Raw genomic sequence first — 18271 nt, 5'->3', positions numbered from 1 at the left:
TTTTTTTGATAGGGGATCAGGGTGGTTTTCCTTGGAGATGGAAAATTCGCCCGCCGAGTTTTATCAATTTGCAAATTCTTCCTCAAACTTATAAATGACAAATATGATGCTCGAATTTCTAAGGGAAACGTCTCAATTTGAGATCTGAATTACATTTCTTCACTAATCTAATTTTTACCTAACATATTATGGGTATTTATAGTCTCCCGACATTTGTGGCTAAGATTTAATCTCGATCCCCTCTAATCTCCACCAAAGACAAAAGACGAAGTCAAATTGACCATTTGGCCCTTACAAACTTTATACCATTAAANGTGGCAAAAAGAAGGAGATTCATTAGCTCGTTATTTAGTCAAACTTGGTGAGATGACGAAATCCATAAAAATTATTCAACAAGCTTTGGAAGGAATTTCAGGGGGACCTTATGAAAATTTAGAAATACGATCTTTTGATCGAGGACAGTCTCCGGAATGGAATGACTTTGACTATAGATTCATTAGTAAAAAACCTTCGCCAACTTTTGAATTGGCAAAACAAGAACTTTATGTGAGAGTCGAAGCCACAAAAGGGGAATTGGGCATTTTTTTTCAAACTTATAAATGACAAATATGATGCTCGAATTTCTAAGGGAAACGTCTCAATTTGAGATCTGAATTACATTTCTTCACTAATCTAATTTTTACCTAACATATTATGGGTATTTATAGTCTCCCGACATTTGTGGCTAAGATTTAATCTCGATCCCCTCTAATCTCCACCAAAGACAAAAGACGAAGTCAAATTGACCATTTGGCCCTTACAAACTTTATACCATTAAAAATAAAACTTTCTAACAGATCCATTCTACAAAATATATGGGTAATCTCCGCTAACGGTGTATGAACAAGTTTTAAAGAGTTTAATGCTCCGTAGGTCCATTATTTGTCCAAAAAACAGTATGCTCGATATCTAGAAAATAGTAGCTTGGTACTCGAGTTAATTGGAAACAGGGTTGGATAGCCGGATACTTACCTTGAACTTTAAAGGGAATTAATTTTTTTTTAAGTTGAAATATATTTTTGAAATAAAGTCTAAATTCTTTTATTTTTTCAAATTTTTTTAGTATTTTAATTTAAGAAAAACAACAAAAATAGGAAGTCCTTACTGTGGCCGGGCAGGAGCCGGGCAGGAGAAGGAAGGGTGGTCATTGTCGTAATTTCCACATTCCCTAACAACTTACAAATACGAGCTGGACCGTGGCGCCTATAAATACGAACCCGCTACCGTTTTTCTCATTTGTTTGAAACCAAAGGGCTGAGGCCACGAAGAGAGAAAACTGGGAGGAGAGAGAGAAAGAGCGGAAGAGAGACTGGTGGTGGGGCTGAGATAGAGAGAGAGAGCGGAAGAGAGAGACTGACGAGAAGAGTAATAAGAAGAGACAGAGAAACTCCATGTTCAACCACTCTTTCTAACAATTTCTCACACATTTTTCTCTCCTCTTCTCTTTCTGATTTCTTTGCACGTTTTCCTTAATTTGTGTTGGAATGAGCCGGTTAGGGTTCAAATCGGTGGTCTATCATGGCGACGTGCGTCTTGGGGAACTCGACGCTATTCCGGCGACGGACCAGGATTTTCAGTTTCCGAACAACGAGATTAGAATCCACCGCATATCGCCGCCCAGTGAGAGATGCCCTCCCCTTTCAGTTCTTCAGACAATTTCTTCATTTTCTCTCAGGTGTAAGCTCCAATCTTCCTTACCTGTTGAACAACCTCACTTGATCCAGCTTCATTACTCCTGCTTCCATGAATTGAAGGTCAAGTCATTTTCTTGATTTTTTCCCCCTTTTTGAATGTTTTGGTTTGTTTCTGAGAGGAAATATATGTATGAAAGTGCATGTGTGATGTGAATACTGATTTCTGGTTCTGTTGATTTTTTTTTAAATGATGAAACTGTGAATTTGGAGTGTAGAGGACGTATGAGAGTGAAGTTAGTTCGTAATTTGGATTCTGATGTTCTCGTCTGAACTTACAGACAGCAATTGTGATGGTTGGGGACGAAGAAATTCACCTGGTTGCAATGCCGAGCAAGCAGAAGAATTTTCCGTGCTTTTGGTGTTTTGCGGTGCCCAGTGGTCTATATGTATCCTGTTTAGGAATGCTAAATCTCAGGTGTCTTGCGATTGTTTTTGATCTAGACGAAACGCTTATTGTAGCAAACACTATGAAATCTTTTGAAGATAGAATTGAAGCTCTTCGAGTTTGGCTCACGCGGGAAACAGATCCATTGCGTGTATCTGGAATGTCAGCTGAACTCAGGCGGTACCTGGAAGATCGTTTGCTGCTAAAACAGTATATTGAGAACGACACTGTAAATGATAATGGGAGGATTTATAAGGTGCAGCTGGAGGAGGTTCCTCCCCTAAACGGGACCTGCGAGAAAGTAGTTCGTCCTATAATTAGATTGCTGGACAAGAATATTGTTCTTACTCGCATCAATCCAGAGGTTGGCTCTATTCTCGCGTTGTGCCAATAGTTCCATTCTATTATTGTTATTGTTATTGTTTTCATTTCCTCCCCTTTTCTATAAACGTAATTATTATTTTTGGATCCATTTTGGCATTGCATTTCAATATATACTGATTTAAAATGAGAAGAATAGAACTGACAAATTTGGATTCTAAATAATGATTAGTTATCTTGGAAGCAATCTGAATAGAGAACATCTAGCTCAAATCTCCGAACAGTTAGAGGATACGAATCTGTAGCCTGTTTCGTCTTTGCGTCCTTTTTCTTTTTTGAATAGGCAAAACGCATATATGCTTTAACCTTTAACATTGGTTACCTAACTTAAATAGTTAGGAAGAACATGTGGACATAGTCTTTTCAATGAATCATGGGATGTGTTGCTCAAGTGGTGAAGGCATAAGTAGAGGTTTGAATCCCAACCTCCTCATGTTGTTGAACTTTAAAAAAACGAACACAAGAAAACCGATATGATATGAGATTCACAGAGATAGTGACTGGGATGAACCTATCCACCGTAATGACTCAAGGAAATATTTTGTCATTCTAAAGTCGTATTTTCATTTCAGATTCGTGATACCAGTGTTCTTGTGAGGTTACGGCCTGCATGGGAAGACTTAAGAAGCTATTTGACTGCTAGGGGTCGTAAGCGTTTTGAAGTTTATGTATGTACCATGGCTGAAAGAGATTATGCATTAGAAATGTGGAGGCTTCTTGATCCAGAAGCACACCTGATTGCAACAAAGCAGCTTCTTGACCGTGTTGTTTGTGTCAAATCAGGTAACAATTCTAATTAATCCTATTCTGAACCAGAAGTCACTGATTGTATAAGCAGGTAACTTGGAACAGCCTACAGCATATGGGTTGTAGATTCACATATGTTACCCGATGGCTGATGCCAACACTCATAGCCGCCTTGTGAAGAAGACTTTTGAAATTTTTATGATGATGCTTTTAATATTATTGATTATTTAGAGATGTGAGAAATCCCTTTCTTAATAGCTAATGTTTTAATAAGGGTCTTGAGGTGTACGCCTAGGCATTAGGCACAGATCTGCCTCGCCTTAAGGTGCACTTAAGAAGGTGCTAGGCGCAGCAAGGCGAGGTGCACTTAAGAGGCAGGGCGTTAAGTGTGTGCCTTCCTATGAAGCCCTGAGGCGCGAAGTTCAGCACCTTTCTTCTTTATTAATTGCATTTATGTTTTTTTTCCTCATATTCCCACTTCAACCATGCTCTCTCTTTCCTTACTAATCCTTGAAGTAGTACGAATCCTGCAAGTAGAAGAGGAGAGTGATCTTCATTTTTTCCTTACTTTCTTGGGGGAACTTAAGACCAATAACTTAGGTTGGGGGACTTGGCAGGTTCTAAGAAATCTTTGCTGAATGTTTTCCAATCCGGTACATGTCATCCAAAGATGGCAATGGTTATTGATGACCGTTCAAAGGTTTGGGAAGACAAAGACCAACCACGTGTACATGTAGTTCCAGCATTTACTCCTTACTATGCTCCTCAAGCAGAGGTGTGAAAATGTTCTCTTTTATTTCAAGTAAAGAAATTAAGATAAAGACCAATTGAGTGTTTAATAATGTGATATTTCTTTTGGATAGATAGCAAACGTGGTCCCTGTCCTCTGCGTGGCAAGGAATGTCGCGTGTAATGTCAGGGGTTGTTACTTCAAGTAAGTGTAAATAGCTGTGCTAACCTACCAACACACGAACACCTGCCTTTATCGTTTGTTAAACCTAATCATATCTTATTGCCCTTATACAGAGAATTCGATGAGAGTTTGTTGCGACGGATTCTTGAAATTTCATATGAAGATGATGTCATTGATCTACCTCCTGCTCTTGATGTGAGCAGTTATATGATGTCAGAGGTATTTGAGACGAAGAATATCCACACTTACCGTTATAATCGTTGGTGGAATAAATTTTTATTAATTGCTTCATTGATGTATTATTGATAGGAAGCTGGTTTTGTATCCAATGAGATTGTGAATGCTCCAGTTGGTGAAGGAATGAATGGTGTTGAAGTGGAAAGGAGATTGAATCAGCCGGTGAGTTTTTCGTATGTGCGAGTCTATCAAACGTTTCATATTTTGAGTAATGAGTAATGAAGGCCTTTTTATATAACTCTTGACACTTCAGGATGATAAGCATGTAATAGACATGGCTAATAATCCTATTACAAGCCATACAGTTGTAAGAGCAGATACTTCTCAGTTGCTTACTCCAAATCCAAATGTTGTTGGACCAAAATCTTCAAGACCTCTACTGCCTTCTCAAAGTATGGGCCTCTAATATTTTTACTTTCTCTCAACGTTTTTCTTTACAGTGAAAAACCAAATTCCATTTTGGCATTCTGTAACGGTTTTACCTGACTCGCTTCTATCAAAAGAGCAGTAGAACTCATTTATTTTTGCATATTGTTTTAGAGCCTGGGTTGCTTGGAGCCCCTGTCAGACGAGATCTCTCTTCTGATTGTGATTATGACATGAAGAGAGGACTCCTTGCTACGAAACCTGGTATTGATCTTCGGGCTCCGCACTTTGGTGAACCCCCTATACTCCCCAGAATGCCCGTACAACTATCAGCATCCGGATTACAGGTGCAAGGAAATTCATTCGTGGATGATGACTCTAGTAAAGGACATCACAATAGTCGATCTTCAGGATTTATTCAAGAATCTGAAGCTTCAAAAGCTGATAAACATCGGTCTCATCAGATCCCATTCAGCAATAATCCACAAGGTTTTCTTCTACCAGTTTATATTCCACGATCTCGACTTATTTAATTTTTGTAGTCTTACTTGACTGAAGCTTTGGCAGGAATTGCTATATCTCAAAATCGAGCATCTAGCAATAACAAAGAATCTCAACAACCTGAAGCAGGGAAAGTTACTATACCTCCGCCCTCTTTATACATTGGAGTTCTACAAGAAATTGGTCGTAGATGCGGCTCAAAGGTACAGGGTGTCGGTTTTTTGAACGGTTTTTGCTTCTCACCTTGTTTTTTCTCACTTTGCCTCATTGTGTAGGTGGAGTTCAAAACTGTTGTCAGTACCAGCAAGGATTTGCAATTTTCATTTGAGGTTGGTGAAAAAATGCTCGTTATAGAAAATTTTCAACTGTACATGAACAAAATTGAATATATTTTTTATATTTAAGTTGCTTTTTGCTACATTTAGCGTATTTTTCTGTATCAGAAAAGGAAAATCTTTGTGGATTGTTAATTTTCTAGAGATTGTGGAAATAAATTGTGTTAGAATGTTGCAAATTTCATGTTTCTGAGTGTTTGGTTCAGGTTTTGTTTACTGGCGAGAAGATTGGTGTTGGATTGGGTAAGACGAGGAAAGATGCTCTACAACAAGCTGCGGAGAATGCACTTCACAATTTAGCAGGTACAAATGCATTCTTTTTATTCCTTTAACATATTGCTCCACGGTTACGAAAACTCGTATATTTTGTACCTTCATGGAATTTCAGATAAGTATGCTGCACATATGAAGCCTCTTTTGGGACCTGGAGTAGACGCAGATCTCGACAAGCTTTCAATTGGAGGCGAAAATGGATTCTTATGGGACAATGTAGCTCCAGAAGTTAAGAAAGAAAACAAGTGGGAGGTGTGAATTAGTAGTAATCCATTTGGATAGAGATAGATGATTTGATTTTTGTGGTTCAAAAACATAGGTGGATGCTTGGATAAAGGGTATGAAGGAAAGTAATTTCCAGATGGGGGTGTTACTCTGCTCACAACCTCCTCCTCCGCCTTCTCGTCCTCCTCGTCCTCCTCGTCCTCCTCCTCCCCCCCTTCCTCTACTTCATCTCATTGCCATCCAAATGTGAACACCAAAACCGAAACACTGAATGCAATGCAAAGTGAGCTGGGCTTCATGTTTTCCCCAAGCTGCCTCTCAAAGTTGTTCCAAAAAAAGGTATGAGCTCGGTCGGTGGTCAATCCCCCTCCCCCAGTTTCTACCCCTTATCCAAGTGCCTCCCATGTAGTTGAGTTCATTTGATTTGATTTGATTAGTGGAGGATTAAAGGATTTTGATTGATTTCTGTTTTTTGCTGTTTATGAAATATCTGAGATGAACTCTTTGAATCAACTCAATCTTGTTTGTGGAGGAACATTGGTTAAATAAAAACATTGAAGAGAATAGAAACATAGTTAATTGGTTATTTCAGTGTCATTGTTTTATTCCAGAAACTGCGTTCTTGTGATTACTGACATAAATGCTTTCAGGCTTCTGATGAACCTGAGACTACTAACTCTGTTTCGGCAAATCAACAGAATGTTCAGAAGCGCCAGTGTTCCCCGAGGTAACACCCTTTAACACATTCCTTTTTCTCCATTTGTTTCCAAGCTTTCTTGTTTCCTTCTCTTTTTTGGGAACTAAATTCGCTCTCTCTATCCATAACCACTTTTTGTTTATGTGATTTGAGTCGTTTTAATACTTTTTAATTTAAACATTTTCAATAAAAATGTTATTATATCTTACATTTCTTCAAAAGTATTTCAAATAAATATTTGTTTAGTTAGATCACTTTAAATCACTCTCACTCACAATAAGCTGTACTAAACACACTTCTTACCATGTTCAACTATGTATATAGATCATTTCCCAGTAAACGATCAAAGGAGGAGGAGGAGGAGGAGGAGGAGGAGGAGGAAGAAGAAGAAGAAGAGGAAGAAGAAGTAGGATCTTTGAGGCAGAAGAATGGGAATTCCATTACTTGAACTGAATAAAACACCCAAACCCCACACACGTAATGTTCATTTTTGGAGACAGATTTTGTTTTGTAACCCAGGCCCCTCCCACCCTACAATGTACACTGCAACCGGAGCTTTCTTTGCCTCCCAACGGCCTTGAGGTGAAGAATAACCTTTTNTTTTTTTTTTTTTTTTTTTTTTTTTTTTTTTTTTTGGTGAGAAATATGGGCTGCAAATGTTTATTATTGGGTTCAGTCGCGGCCCTATTTCTTACTGCCTTAATGTTGGCCATTAGTGTCTCTACTTCTTTTTCTACCTCCCTCCTTAGGCTCACACTAATAATTTAAATCCTTCTCTCATTACACTCCTACTCAATCAAAATAGTCTTTTTAGCTTCCTTCTTTATTTTTATTATTTTATTTCGGTGAATAAAAAATATTAATACTCTTATAACTATTTTATTATAAATTTGTGCAGGTGAAAATAACCTAATTATTCAAATTTTAGTGTGAAAAAATTCCTTTATATAACAAAAAAGAACAGAACAATTTGAAGAAGAGAATAATAAATGGTCATATTCCACTTTACATTAAAGAAAAAAAAAACATTAAAATAAGTTACAAATAAAACATTCTGTTTTCTTGCTGGTGATTGGTATTTTAATCATTGAAATATGATGAAATTCTGGGAAGAAAGAAAAAACATTTAGTATTATGATTGTTCTAATTATAGCGCTATTTTCAGGAAATTTGATGATGGATTGGAGCAATATGAAAAGAAATATGATCCAACAAAACAATACAGGTTTGAAAGCGGGTCAACTGCCAAAGTCGGACCGGATCTAATGCTGAAAGGAAGAGGANTTTTTTTTTTTTTTTTTTTTTTTTTTTTTTTTTTTTTTTTTTTTTTTTTTTTTTTTTTTTTTTTCCTAAATCACCCATTCTCAACACAGGTCAGGATCATCTAGGCAAGCTTTTTCCTAAAATTTCATTGATTTTTTTTTTATTATAACCTAAGGAGGATTACTCATAACCCGAGAAAGTTTAATGGACGACCTATATATCCATAACCCCAGTCATCGACTTTTGCCAACGCTTATTGAGCTACTCATGTCAAATAATCTACTGAGAGAGGTGTTTCCTTCTTTCATCAAGTCTAGTAAACTAAACTACTGCTTCTTAAAGATGATGCAGAGGAGGAGGAGGAGGAACATGAAGATGATACAGAGGAGGAGGAAGAGGAAGAACATGAAGATGATACAGAGGAGGAAGAGGAAGAGGAAGAACATGAAGATGCAGAAGAAGAGTAACTAACTGGGACTCAAGCATTTGTCGGATTCTTTCCTTTTTGGTCTTCTGGGCCAATAAACCTAGGTACCTCTTCTTCTTCCTCCTCCTCTTCAGTTACTCTTGGCATTGACAATAAAAGGCTTTGGTTGACATCAGGAGAAACTTTCTCTTTGTAGAGAGACGGTAGAACCTCCAAAACACTCATAATAAAAGGCAACATAGGTGGCTGAAATTGAGTTAAGAAATACAGTTTATTTTGTAGTAGAAAACACAGCCTATCCAAGGACGCAACCCAACTACTTTTTGTCTATATTTCTGAAACTTTTTTTTTTTTTCTTTTTAGTTCAATGATTGCGAAGTGAAGTGATCAACCATCGGGTGAACAATGCTCCAATTGGAGCTTATATTTTTACGGTTTTGTAGTCATTAAAATAAGTGATTCGTATTAGCCTATTACAGAGAGAATATTGGATAAATCTTCCCAAAGTCCGCTTAGAACTTTGTAGATAAACAAGCAATTGACGCTTCCATACAAAGGCAACAATCGGAAAGAAATTCGTAAAACCAGAAAGGAGCTAGTAGATTCTTTTTGTATCTAACGTTAGTCTAGAAAAGCTCAACTCTAGTGCCTTCGATAACATGGAGGAGGAAGCAAACTTACATTTCAACAATTGCCTGCTAATGACGCAAAGATTATCTATGAAGCATCAATAGTCGGAGTTTAGCTCAGAAAAGGTCAAAAGCAAGAGAAAGGGAGAGCGTACATACTTCGAGTAGACTGAGAAAGCAAACAACTGAAGAATTCATACAAAAATAATGCGAATATAAGAAGCGGAGGTACCTTCTGGATTTAGAAAACAAATTTCAAACAAACAAACAGAACTAGGCTGCTCCATGACTAGCGAGAGAAAAGAGACTCGTCGATTTCGATCTTGATTTTCTCATCGTCGTCAAACTTATCCTTTCTAGGCGGAGAAGGCGGAGTTGGTACTCTTGGTGTCCCTCTCCCTTTCGTCTTGTCCCGAGGCCTTGCCTGAACGTTTTTCCCCAAGAAAATCAAATTCGAACAAAGGAAATTCGAACGAACAAAGAAAAGAGAGAGTAAAGACATTTACATTTCCGAACGAGTGTTTGAACCGCTTTCCTTTCTCCGTCTTCTTATCGCCTCTGCCACAATACACTAAAAAAGCAAAAATAGAACAAAAATCAATCGATTGAAGGTGAACAGAAGAGACGTGAACAGTACAAAAGAAGGTAACAAATGCATACCGGCGGGAATTGAAGAAGGCGAGGAAGTTGCAGAGATTCCAGTAGAAGTACGCAGAGAGGTTCCTAGGGTTTCGGATTTGGAGAAGGAGAAACAACGAGGAGAAAGAGTAGGAGATTGAAATGTTGCCTGAAGAAGTCCGAAAGGAAGTGAAGCCATGGACGGATGAAGATGAAGCAGAGTGAAGGAGAGCGCGCGTCTGTGAAAGAATCACGAAGATAAGTTTCGAGTGGAGACCGTGACGGATTTTATCCCTCTTTTATACCTCACCCGCCCGGACTTTCGGAGCTCCGATAAGATATAAGATTACCGCTCTTTATAAAAACGACATGTCGTTCATGAAGATATAAGGAAGAAAGTAGCTATATAAAGTGGGCTCCACTCGTTTAGATTTCTGGGCTAACGGCCCATTAGACTACCCGTTCAAAAGCCCACACTCCATGATTCTTCTTCTTTATTTTATTATTTTTAATATATATATATATATAAAAGTACACGTACATGGTTATATTTAGTAAAATTAAACTATATAGAGTAAGCTAAAATATTATAAAACATATATATATATACACATATATAAAATAAACTGAAATATTATATATATAATATATTAGATGGTTATATCTAATAAAACTAAACTATATAAAAGGCTGAAATATTATATAATATATATATATAATAGATGGTTATATCTGATAAAACTAATCTATATAGAGTAGGATGAAATATTATATATATATATATATATATATGGCAGATTGTTATATTCGATAAAATTAAGTAGGCTGATATATATAATTTAGAGAATTAATTAATAATGCTAAAAAAAATAGATAAATTTAAATAAAATAGAACAAAAATCCGAGAGTTACACACATGAAAATTAAAAGTTTTTTTTTTTTTTTTTTTTAAAGAGGAAAATATTACTATTTTTCCTCTACCATATGTTACAGAATAGAGTGAGTCAGTGACGATGTGTCGGCGGAGGGGCGAGGGAGGGCTTGCATTGGTAGCACTTGGCGAAGAGGCCAAAGGAGTCGATCTGTCGAACGAAGTTGGTGACGCTGGCCCAGCCGCCGAACCCGAACCCGACTACCAAGATCCAGACCACTATGAAGCTGTTCAATACGTACATAGCCGTCCAGCTTGGGAGGAAGAACGGCGGCTTCTCCGCCGCATTCTGCCGGAAATCAATCATAATTAGTACAACAAAATGGCGTTGAGAAAGAAGAATGAAAGAGAAAGAGCGGACCTGTCTGGCTGAGGGCTTCCTGTAAGTGAGCATATGGGCGGCGGCGGGGATGATGTAGACGGTGAAGCTGACCAAAAGGGCGCCGACGGCAGAGTTGATTGGCCCAAAGAAAGGGAAAATAATAGCCAAAAACCATATGGGAATAACCACAGGCAGCCTCACCAGAGCCCTCAAACACAGGCTTTTTGTGTCGTGCATTCCAATCACTTTCTCCCACACAAAGTACAGCGGCGTACACGCGAACCCAAACGTTATGAACTGCATGTTCAATTGTTCGAGTCATAAATTTTCTCTAACTCAAATAAATAATGAACCCAACTTAACCCAATCGTAAATTTTTAACGTTCATAATTCCATCCAAACCATTTGTTCCCCTAAATTTTGCTTCATTTCCTTGATTAAATTGACCAATACCCATTAAATAAATTAATAAAAAAATAAAATTATAACTATAATTTCATTATAGATCCAATAATTTAATAATTAAAAAGTATAATCAATAATTTAGCTAAATATGGAACACGCCTAAAATGTTTAAATGACAAAAATAAAACATTTTTTTTTTTAAAGAAAAAGCTTAATTGTGATATTTTAAAAGTTTGAAAGCTAATTAGTAATAATTAGAGTGAAAAACAAAATAATTTGAATAAAAAAAAAATAAAAAAAAAAAATAACCTGGTGAATGAGCATTAAGATAACGGCGGCGTCACGGTATCGGTTCTTGGGGAGGAGAGAGAAAGCGTTGGAATGGTTGAGAAGCTCGTCGCCAAAAGCCCAGTAAACGGCAGAAGCTGACGGAAGCGTTAAAGTGAAAACGTACAGAGTGGCCATGAAGTAAATAGCCTTGAACTTCTGGGGTTTCCACATCGCGTGCATTATTTCCCTTTAATAATAATAATAATAATAATAATAATAATAATAATAATAATAATAATAATAATAATAATAGAAATTAATTAATTAATTAATTAAAGACTTATAAAAAAAAATTATAATTAAAAAAGAAAAGGAGGAGGGGGGGCTTACACAGTGACAGCGTGGCCGCCGAATGTGTAAAGAATATTGGTGGCGCCAGTGAAGTAGAGCACCAGCTTTGTCGGCCCGGAGTGGATAACACCGTCGACCTGCACCAGCAGCGGAGAGAAATGAGAAGGCAGAAGATCAGAGAGAGAGAGAGAGGGGCGGAGAGATAGAAACCTGGCCGTGGACGAGAGCGGCGACGGCCAAGTACCAGGCGGTGTAAGTGGTCATTCCAAGGCCGAGAAAGGACCAAATCCGGTAGTTATGAAAGGAAGGGATGAAAACAGTGGTGGCGCAGCATGCTCCGAAAATGTAGGTCCATGTTCTTTTGTCCAAGTGGTCATTTATGTAATATATATTACTGGATCACAAATTTAAAAAATATTTAATTTAATTGTTGTAATTAAATTAATTTAATTATGGTTTTGATATGGTTACCTTGCGCATCCAATAAGCTGGATGACAGATCCAAAGAGAAGGAAGGTACAGTTGAAAGCGAGCCCCACGGCCTTCCATTGAGGTCCCAAAAGCCCATCAAGAACCTCGAACCACTGCCAAACCAAACACAACAACAACAACGACGTCGTTTCATATTGGAAAAATGAAGAAGAGGAAGAGGGCTTTAATGGCGGCGGAACCTGAATGACATGGTTTTTGAAGCTAACGTTCTCCTTCTCCTTCCGGCTTCTGTATTCAATATACAGAACACTGATCAAATACGCCGTCCAACTTCCGAGCATCCCGTAGAATATTTGGAAGATGATTCCGGACAGCATTCCCAGCTGGGAAAATGAATACGGCAGTGTTAAAAGCACTTGAGCCACCTGCAAAACAGATATGCGGTAACATTCAGAGTGGTTTTCCGGCCAATTATGGGCGGTTTCCCGGTCAAATTTTGGGGGGGAGGGGGGTTTCACTTGATTTGAGGCACAGCTAAACCAAGCATCCCAGGCGGAGCCGCCGTGCCAGAGTAGATCTTTCATTTGGAAAACAGAGTTCTCTTCTTCTCCTTCCTCCTTTCCGCCGCTGTTTTCCGCCTCATTTGCGGCGGTCGGAACAATGGCTTCCTCTGCTTGTCTCTGTCCCAACATTTTTTTTCAAAATTAAACGTCTAAATCTCTGCAGATCTGTTGGAAATGAACACAAACAAGACAGTAAATATAAGACAAAACCCATCTCATAATAATCAAATTAAATCAAATCAGATCTGTTTCTTCACCTCCAAAAATTCCTCCAATTTTGAGGTTAAAAAACAGAGCAATAAATCTCGAAAACAGAGGAAACCCCTCAAGAACCCTTAAATGACCTGAAATCCAAAAACCTAAGCTCAGAAATTAATGCGCGCCACCATTACGGTGGTGCTCAACCCGAAAACGGCGGCCCACGGCGGCGACTGCCAGAGAATCTGAAAAGTGAAAAGGCTGCAAAAACAGAGCGTAGGTTCTGCGAGTTTCGAAACGGCTTTTGTTTCAGAATAAATATATTTATATAGTGAATGAAAGAGGAGAAATTGGTGATATTGTTGGGAATCAACCACGCCCATTGCGCCTATTTATACCCCTAATTCTAATGATAAGCAGAACCTGTAAACAAATAATTATTTAATTCTTTATAATATTTTCACTTAATTATTTCATTTTTTTTTTTTTTTTTTTATAACCTAAATTCTTGTATTAGATATTCCCTTTTTTTTTTTTATAAACAAAATAATTCATTTAGGTTTTTCATCATACTCATCATATCATATCATTCACATAACCTACCATCCACATTTCATATTATAAGATATATTTTAACATATCATTTCATAATATATATCTTATCCTCCTCCTATCATATCTCAAATATCTCATCAAACGCATACATAACCTAACATTTACATTACATATCATAATCATATTGTTTCATAAATATTTTACACATGTCCAACATATGACACGTGCAGATTCCATAGGGCATACGTCATCACACAACATCAAATTTTAAACAAACCAATAATAAGGTCACTTACTTGATTGGCCTTAGTTGACGTTCTATCCTATTTTCGAGATTGGCTTGACTTATCTCTCGTGAAGTGGATTAGGGCGAATAGTTGGACAACCCACTTACCAATTAAATTGAGAGAGCTCTTTGCAAAAATTAACGTTAATGGTTCAGAATATGTATTAATGGTATTAAAAGGTTCGGACTATGTATTAATGGTATTAAAAGTATTTTTTATTTTTTGAAAATAATTAGAAATATTTTTAAGGAAGTACAAAGCTATTTTCCAAATAAAGAACCACCTTTTAAAGTTTATGAGTATATTTAAAGAAAGTACTAATTTTACAAATATTTTTATTAATTTAACCCTTTAATTTTTTTTTGTTCGTATGTCACATCATTTTTTTCAAGAACATAAACTTTATTCAATAATATTTCAACACTCAAAAATTATATACGACACTTTTAAATGTTAAAATTCATTAATACTTTTGATTTTTAAAAATTTTCATTTTCTTTACCATTTAGGTATCCATAAACTACAAACTGTTCTTCTCGAACTATTCCAAAAGTTTAACTATATTCTTACGTTAAAATTTTAAAATGATTTTACATCTTCGTTGAATTATTCATATTCTTTATTCATTTTAATCAGAGTATTTTTTTTTTTTACTACTAATTTCTCACGGCTCGATTATCAATTATTTTCTCTAAATTCATTCAATTCAAAATAAATGAAATATTTCCTAAATATTAAAATAAATAATTATTTATCAAATTTTTTATTAATTGGATCAAACTTCTCTTCTTCAAGCTTATTAAAATTTCAAAGGCAACATTTTCATATTTTTATATATTAAATGGTATTAATGAAATTTTAAGATTTTTTTTGGGTACAAAATTTAAATAGTAAGCCGCCGATCAAGTCTTAAGCCGATAGTAACGACTCCTTAATAATCTCCCACGGCTCAGCTCAAGCCAAGTCGGCAAAGCCACAGCCACTCTGAAAACCCCACCCTCCGTCGCCCAATGAGTGGTCATAATTAAACTTCTGATCCCTTTTTTTGGTTTGACGGCGGCGGCGAGGCCCATTGCTGGCCGCCAGCTCCACCACAATCCAAAATAACAATTATTTAAATTTAAATAAATATATGACGTGTAATTTAATAACATACAACTTAAAAAATAAAAAAAATGTCATTGAAATGGCATGCAAAGGGTGCCACGTAGCACCCGGCAAAGGCGGAATTTGTCGGGTTGGGAAGGCCCGCCACCCGGCCCAACACAGCCCGCACTTCGAAATTCCCGGTCCGGCCACTACTTAAGACTTTCAACGCTTTGTCAAATGGGTTCATTACAAAACAAATAAAAAATTAATAAAAAATAAAATATCTTTAATTTCATATTATTTATTATTATTTAATTTCGTTTTTCGGGGTGGCAAAAAACGTCTGTCATTTGACTGCTGCTAAAGTGCCCTAGGTGAGGGGAGCCAACCAATAAAAAAAAAGGGCCGTTAAGATTTCGTCAACACGCATAAATAAATAAATATCTTTCTTTATTTTTAAAATTTAATTAATTTTTTTTGTTAATTAAACATTGGTTTTAGTGGAAGAAGTAATGATTAGGGAATGGATTATGACGCCACTAATTAATTAAAAAAAAAACCCTAAACCACATAAAATTTAAGATGCACGTGGGACCCTCCATAAAAAAAATAATCCATTAAAAATCATCATTTAATATAAATTATTAATATAAAGTACCAAATACCTAAGGTAAAAAAAAATTATATTGTTATCTTCGTAACAAATATATGTTGTTATAAGATACTTCTATAAAGATATAAATATTTTGATATGATTCGTAAACTTTATTATAAGATAAGATCAAAGTTTTAATTGAAAGAATGCATCATCTCTATTTAATAATTAAGCATGCCTAGATATGTACTTGTTACTATTTATTTACACTTTCAATTATAGAATATGCTTTTGAAACCAAAAATAAAATGCCCTTTCTTGCTAAGAGGGCCATGCTATGATTTCAATATTTGATGCTATAATAATCAGATAATTATGCATATTAATTAACTCTAGAAAATTTAATTATAAGATATAAATTTAGGTATGTTTTGAATAGTTTATACATTTCAATTATTAATGTCGTGTATGATGACATTCATTATGATTGATTTATATGATTTTTCTGAGATTAAAAAATGACAAGAACAGGGTTCGATCTTAATGGGCTAAATTTCAAGTCTATCTCCTTAGCCACTTAAACATATATTTCATAAATTATGTAATGGTCAAATGTTGAGACATTTCCTTAGAAATTTGATCATTAATTTTGTCATTTATAAATTTCAAGCAATTTTTGTGATAGAATTGCATCCGAACCATTTAATATTTTGCTTCTATTCAGTTAAGCCTTGATCAAGTTAGATTGTGGGGTGACTCAATTTAGAACAAGGTTTCAAATTTTACTTTTAGATCTTTGATCGTAAGAGGTAATCTAATTCTAGCCTCCTCTTGATGGATCCGAATTTCGTATAAGGAGCGTTAATTTCTTTGATTCAAAAGTTACTCTAGATCAAAAGCTTGGATCATTCGGTTGAGGATTATGGTTGACTTATGAGGTTGTTTAAATAATGAGCATATTAAGAAAAGTCCTTATTTATTCTTAGCTTTGAAGAGCCTAACACAAATCTTTTCAATTTTGTTTTTGATTACATGCATCATGGGAAAATTCACTCCAAGCAAAACGTGCTTAGCAACTTTATTTCTTTAAGCCTTTCTTAGTCATGTTATTCTCATGATTACTCCGCTTCCTCTCAAGGTTTTTAAAACACGTCTGTTAGGGAAAGGTTTCCACACTTTTATAAAAAATGTTTCGTTCTCCTCCCCAACTGATGTGGGATCTCACAATCCACCCCCCTTCAGGGCCCAACGTCATTGCTGGCACACTGCTTCATGTCCACCCCCTTTGGGGCTCAGCTTCTTTGCTGACGCATCGCACGATGTCTGGCTCTAATACCATTTGTAACAACCAAAACCCACCGCAAACAGATATTGTTCTCTTCAGGCTTCTCTCAAGATTCTTAAAACACATTTGCTAGGGGACAAGTTTCTACACCGGTATAAAAAAATGTTTCATTCTTCTCTCTAACTGATGTGAGATCTGACACCTTAATTTACGTGGATATTACAAAAACTATATAATAAATATATAACGTAGTCTCATCGGTTAAAGTATATATTTATTTGAATAAAATAAAATGTCGGGGTGTGTCTGGATGTTTTTATTTAGGGAGAAATAATATTAACACATGAAATCATAATAATTGATAGGATTTGAATCCGACAGAAGCATTGAATAGATACTTCTATTTGCGTTACAGCTGCTTCGGTACAGCGCCTCCGCCTCCGGTTCCGGTGGTATCGGCGGCGGGAAATCCCCCGTGATTCTGTCCCAAATCCAACCTTGCTTGCCCGCTGCCCGCTGCCCACTAGATTAAAACTAAATATAATTAAACATCGTTTTAATAACCACTCGTTCAAATTTAACCTTGAAAAAATAAAATACTTTTTAAATTAAATAACTAAATATTATAAAAGAAATTAGGAATAAAAAAAAGTGTTAGAGAAGAAGATTTTTAATTAAATTATTTAGGAGAATTGATGCTTTCAAAAAGGATATGGCAAAATCCGTAATTGTCACAGTGGATCTGAAGATATTATGCTAAGTGGATTTGTTTATTTATTTATTAATTTATTTAATTTCCCTTATTTTAATAATTAATAGTTAATTTATGTTGTTGATGGTGAAATAATTATTTTATTTTATTTTATGGTGGTGGTGTGAATCTTTTAGCTTAATTGTTTACGTCATGGTTTTGGGAAATAATATTATGATATTCAAATATTTAAAGGAAATAAAAAATTTATCTTTGAGTTCAATGTTCTTGCTAGTACTCGTTCCTTTGTTTAATCGATGTGAGAATCCCTCAATCCATCTCCCTTTGAGGCTCAATCTATTCATTGGTATATCGTTCGGTGTCTGACTCTAATATCATTTGTAACAGCCAAAATTCACTGTTAAGAGATATTGTTGGTTTCCTTTTTGGGCTTCTGTGGGATCTCACGAGATGCAATTATGACAAAGATAATAAGGTATAATAATGGGGGAAATGGTAAGGCCACAAGGGGAACATTGGGGCCTTTGGTGCGTGCGATGCAGATGG

The 18271-nt window shown here is 36.0% G+C and overlaps 3 protein-coding genes and 1 long non-coding RNA gene across 5 annotated transcripts; 2 read left to right on the top strand and 2 right to left on the bottom strand.

Annotated features, from left to right (window-relative positions):
• Nucleotides 1–1523: 1523 nt before the first annotated feature.
• On the top strand, nucleotides 1524–8076 carry LOC111781444 (RNA polymerase II C-terminal domain phosphatase-like 2). The gene is made up of 16 exons (XM_023662030.1): nucleotides 1524–1793; nucleotides 2012–2482; nucleotides 3072–3282; nucleotides 3864–4021; nucleotides 4110–4180; nucleotides 4273–4378; nucleotides 4469–4558; nucleotides 4650–4788; nucleotides 4937–5251; nucleotides 5330–5466; nucleotides 5539–5592; nucleotides 5805–5901; nucleotides 5987–6123; nucleotides 6747–6823; nucleotides 7118–7375; nucleotides 7959–8076. Exons 1-15 carry the CDS (start codon nucleotides 1524–1526, stop codon nucleotides 7239–7241), a joined length of 2457 nt encoding a protein of 818 aa, XP_023517798.1. The 3' UTR covers nucleotides 7242–7375; nucleotides 7959–8076.
• Nucleotides 8077–8157: 81 nt separating this feature from the next.
• Nucleotides 8158–8956, top strand: LOC111781446. The gene is made up of 2 exons (XR_002812986.1): nucleotides 8158–8587; nucleotides 8847–8956. It is a non-coding gene; the product is annotated as an uncharacterized LOC111781446 (long non-coding RNA).
• A 154-nt stretch (nucleotides 8957–9110) lies between these two features.
• Nucleotides 9111–10034, bottom strand: LOC111781445 (30S ribosomal protein S31, chloroplastic). Its single transcript, XM_023662031.1, has 3 exons — nucleotides 9773–10034; nucleotides 9619–9683; nucleotides 9111–9536 (listed from the first exon to the last, which is right to left on the bottom strand). The coding sequence occupies exons 1-3, from the start codon at nucleotides 9927–9929 to the stop codon at nucleotides 9402–9404; spliced, it is 357 nt and encodes a 118-aa protein (XP_023517799.1). The 5' UTR covers nucleotides 9930–10034; the 3' UTR covers nucleotides 9111–9401.
• Nucleotides 10035–10666: 632 nt separating this feature from the next.
• On the bottom strand, nucleotides 10667–13550 carry LOC111781159 (auxin transporter-like protein 4). Of its 2 annotated transcripts, XM_023661611.1 has the most exons (9): nucleotides 13262–13550; nucleotides 12960–13169; nucleotides 12681–12866; nucleotides 12481–12593; nucleotides 12220–12403; nucleotides 12049–12146; nucleotides 11698–11905; nucleotides 11023–11280; nucleotides 10668–10950 (listed from the first exon to the last, which is right to left on the bottom strand). In XM_023661611.1, the coding sequence occupies exons 2-9, from the start codon at nucleotides 13131–13133 to the stop codon at nucleotides 10735–10737; spliced, it is 1437 nt and encodes a 478-aa protein (XP_023517379.1). In that variant the 5' UTR covers nucleotides 13134–13169; nucleotides 13262–13550; the 3' UTR covers nucleotides 10668–10734. The 2 variants fall into 2 exon arrangements, with proteins under 2 accessions (XP_023517378.1, XP_023517379.1); XM_023661610.1 differs by having other exon boundaries at nucleotides 10667–10950; nucleotides 12481–12866.
• Between the last annotated feature and the right edge of the window lie 4721 nt (nucleotides 13551–18271).

The sequence above is a fragment of the Cucurbita pepo genome, chromosome LG19, assembly GCF_002806865.2.
Source record: "Cucurbita pepo subsp. pepo cultivar mu-cu-16 chromosome LG19, ASM280686v2, whole genome shotgun sequence".
NCBI lineage: Eukaryota > Viridiplantae > Streptophyta > Magnoliopsida > Cucurbitales > Cucurbitaceae > Cucurbita > Cucurbita pepo.
This window is presented reverse-complemented; position numbering and strand designations above follow the sequence as displayed.

Excerpts from the sequence above, each read along its gene's own strand:
- LOC111781444 (XM_023662030.1), top strand. The coding sequence starts at position 1,524 with ATGAGCCGGTTAGGGTTCAAATCGGTGGTCTATCATGGCGACGTGCGT. Across the intron at positions 4,181-4,272 it reads GTCAGGGGTTGTTACTTCAA|AGAATTCGATGAGAGTTTGT; the intron begins GTAAGTGTAAAT and ends GCCCTTATACAG. Across the intron at positions 5,902-5,986 it reads TGCACTTCACAATTTAGCAG|ATAAGTATGCTGCACATATG; the intron begins GTACAAATGCAT and ends ATGGAATTTCAG.
- LOC111781159 (XM_023661610.1), bottom strand. The coding sequence starts at position 13,133 with ATGTTGGGACAGAGACAAGCAGAGGAAGCCATTGTTCCGACCGCCGCA. Across the intron at positions 12,867-12,959 it reads TTAGCTGTGCCTCAAATCAA|GTGGCTCAAGTGCTTTTAAC; the intron begins GTGAAACCCCCC and ends TCTGTTTTGCAG. Across the intron at positions 11,906-12,048 it reads GGCGGCCACGCTGTCACTGT|GGAAATAATGCACGCGATGT; the intron begins GTAAGCCCCCCC and ends TTATTATTAAAG.
- LOC111781445 (XM_023662031.1), bottom strand. The coding sequence starts at position 9,929 with ATGGCTTCACTTCCTTTCGGACTTCTTCAGGCAACATTTCAATCTCCT. Across the intron at positions 9,684-9,772 it reads GCCTTCTTCAATTCCCGCCG|TGTATTGTGGCAGAGGCGAT; the intron begins GTATGCATTTGT and ends TTGCTTTTTTAG. Across the intron at positions 9,537-9,618 it reads TCAAACACTCGTTCGGAAAT|GCAAGGCCTCGGGACAAGAC; the intron begins GTAAATGTCTTT and ends AAAAACGTTCAG.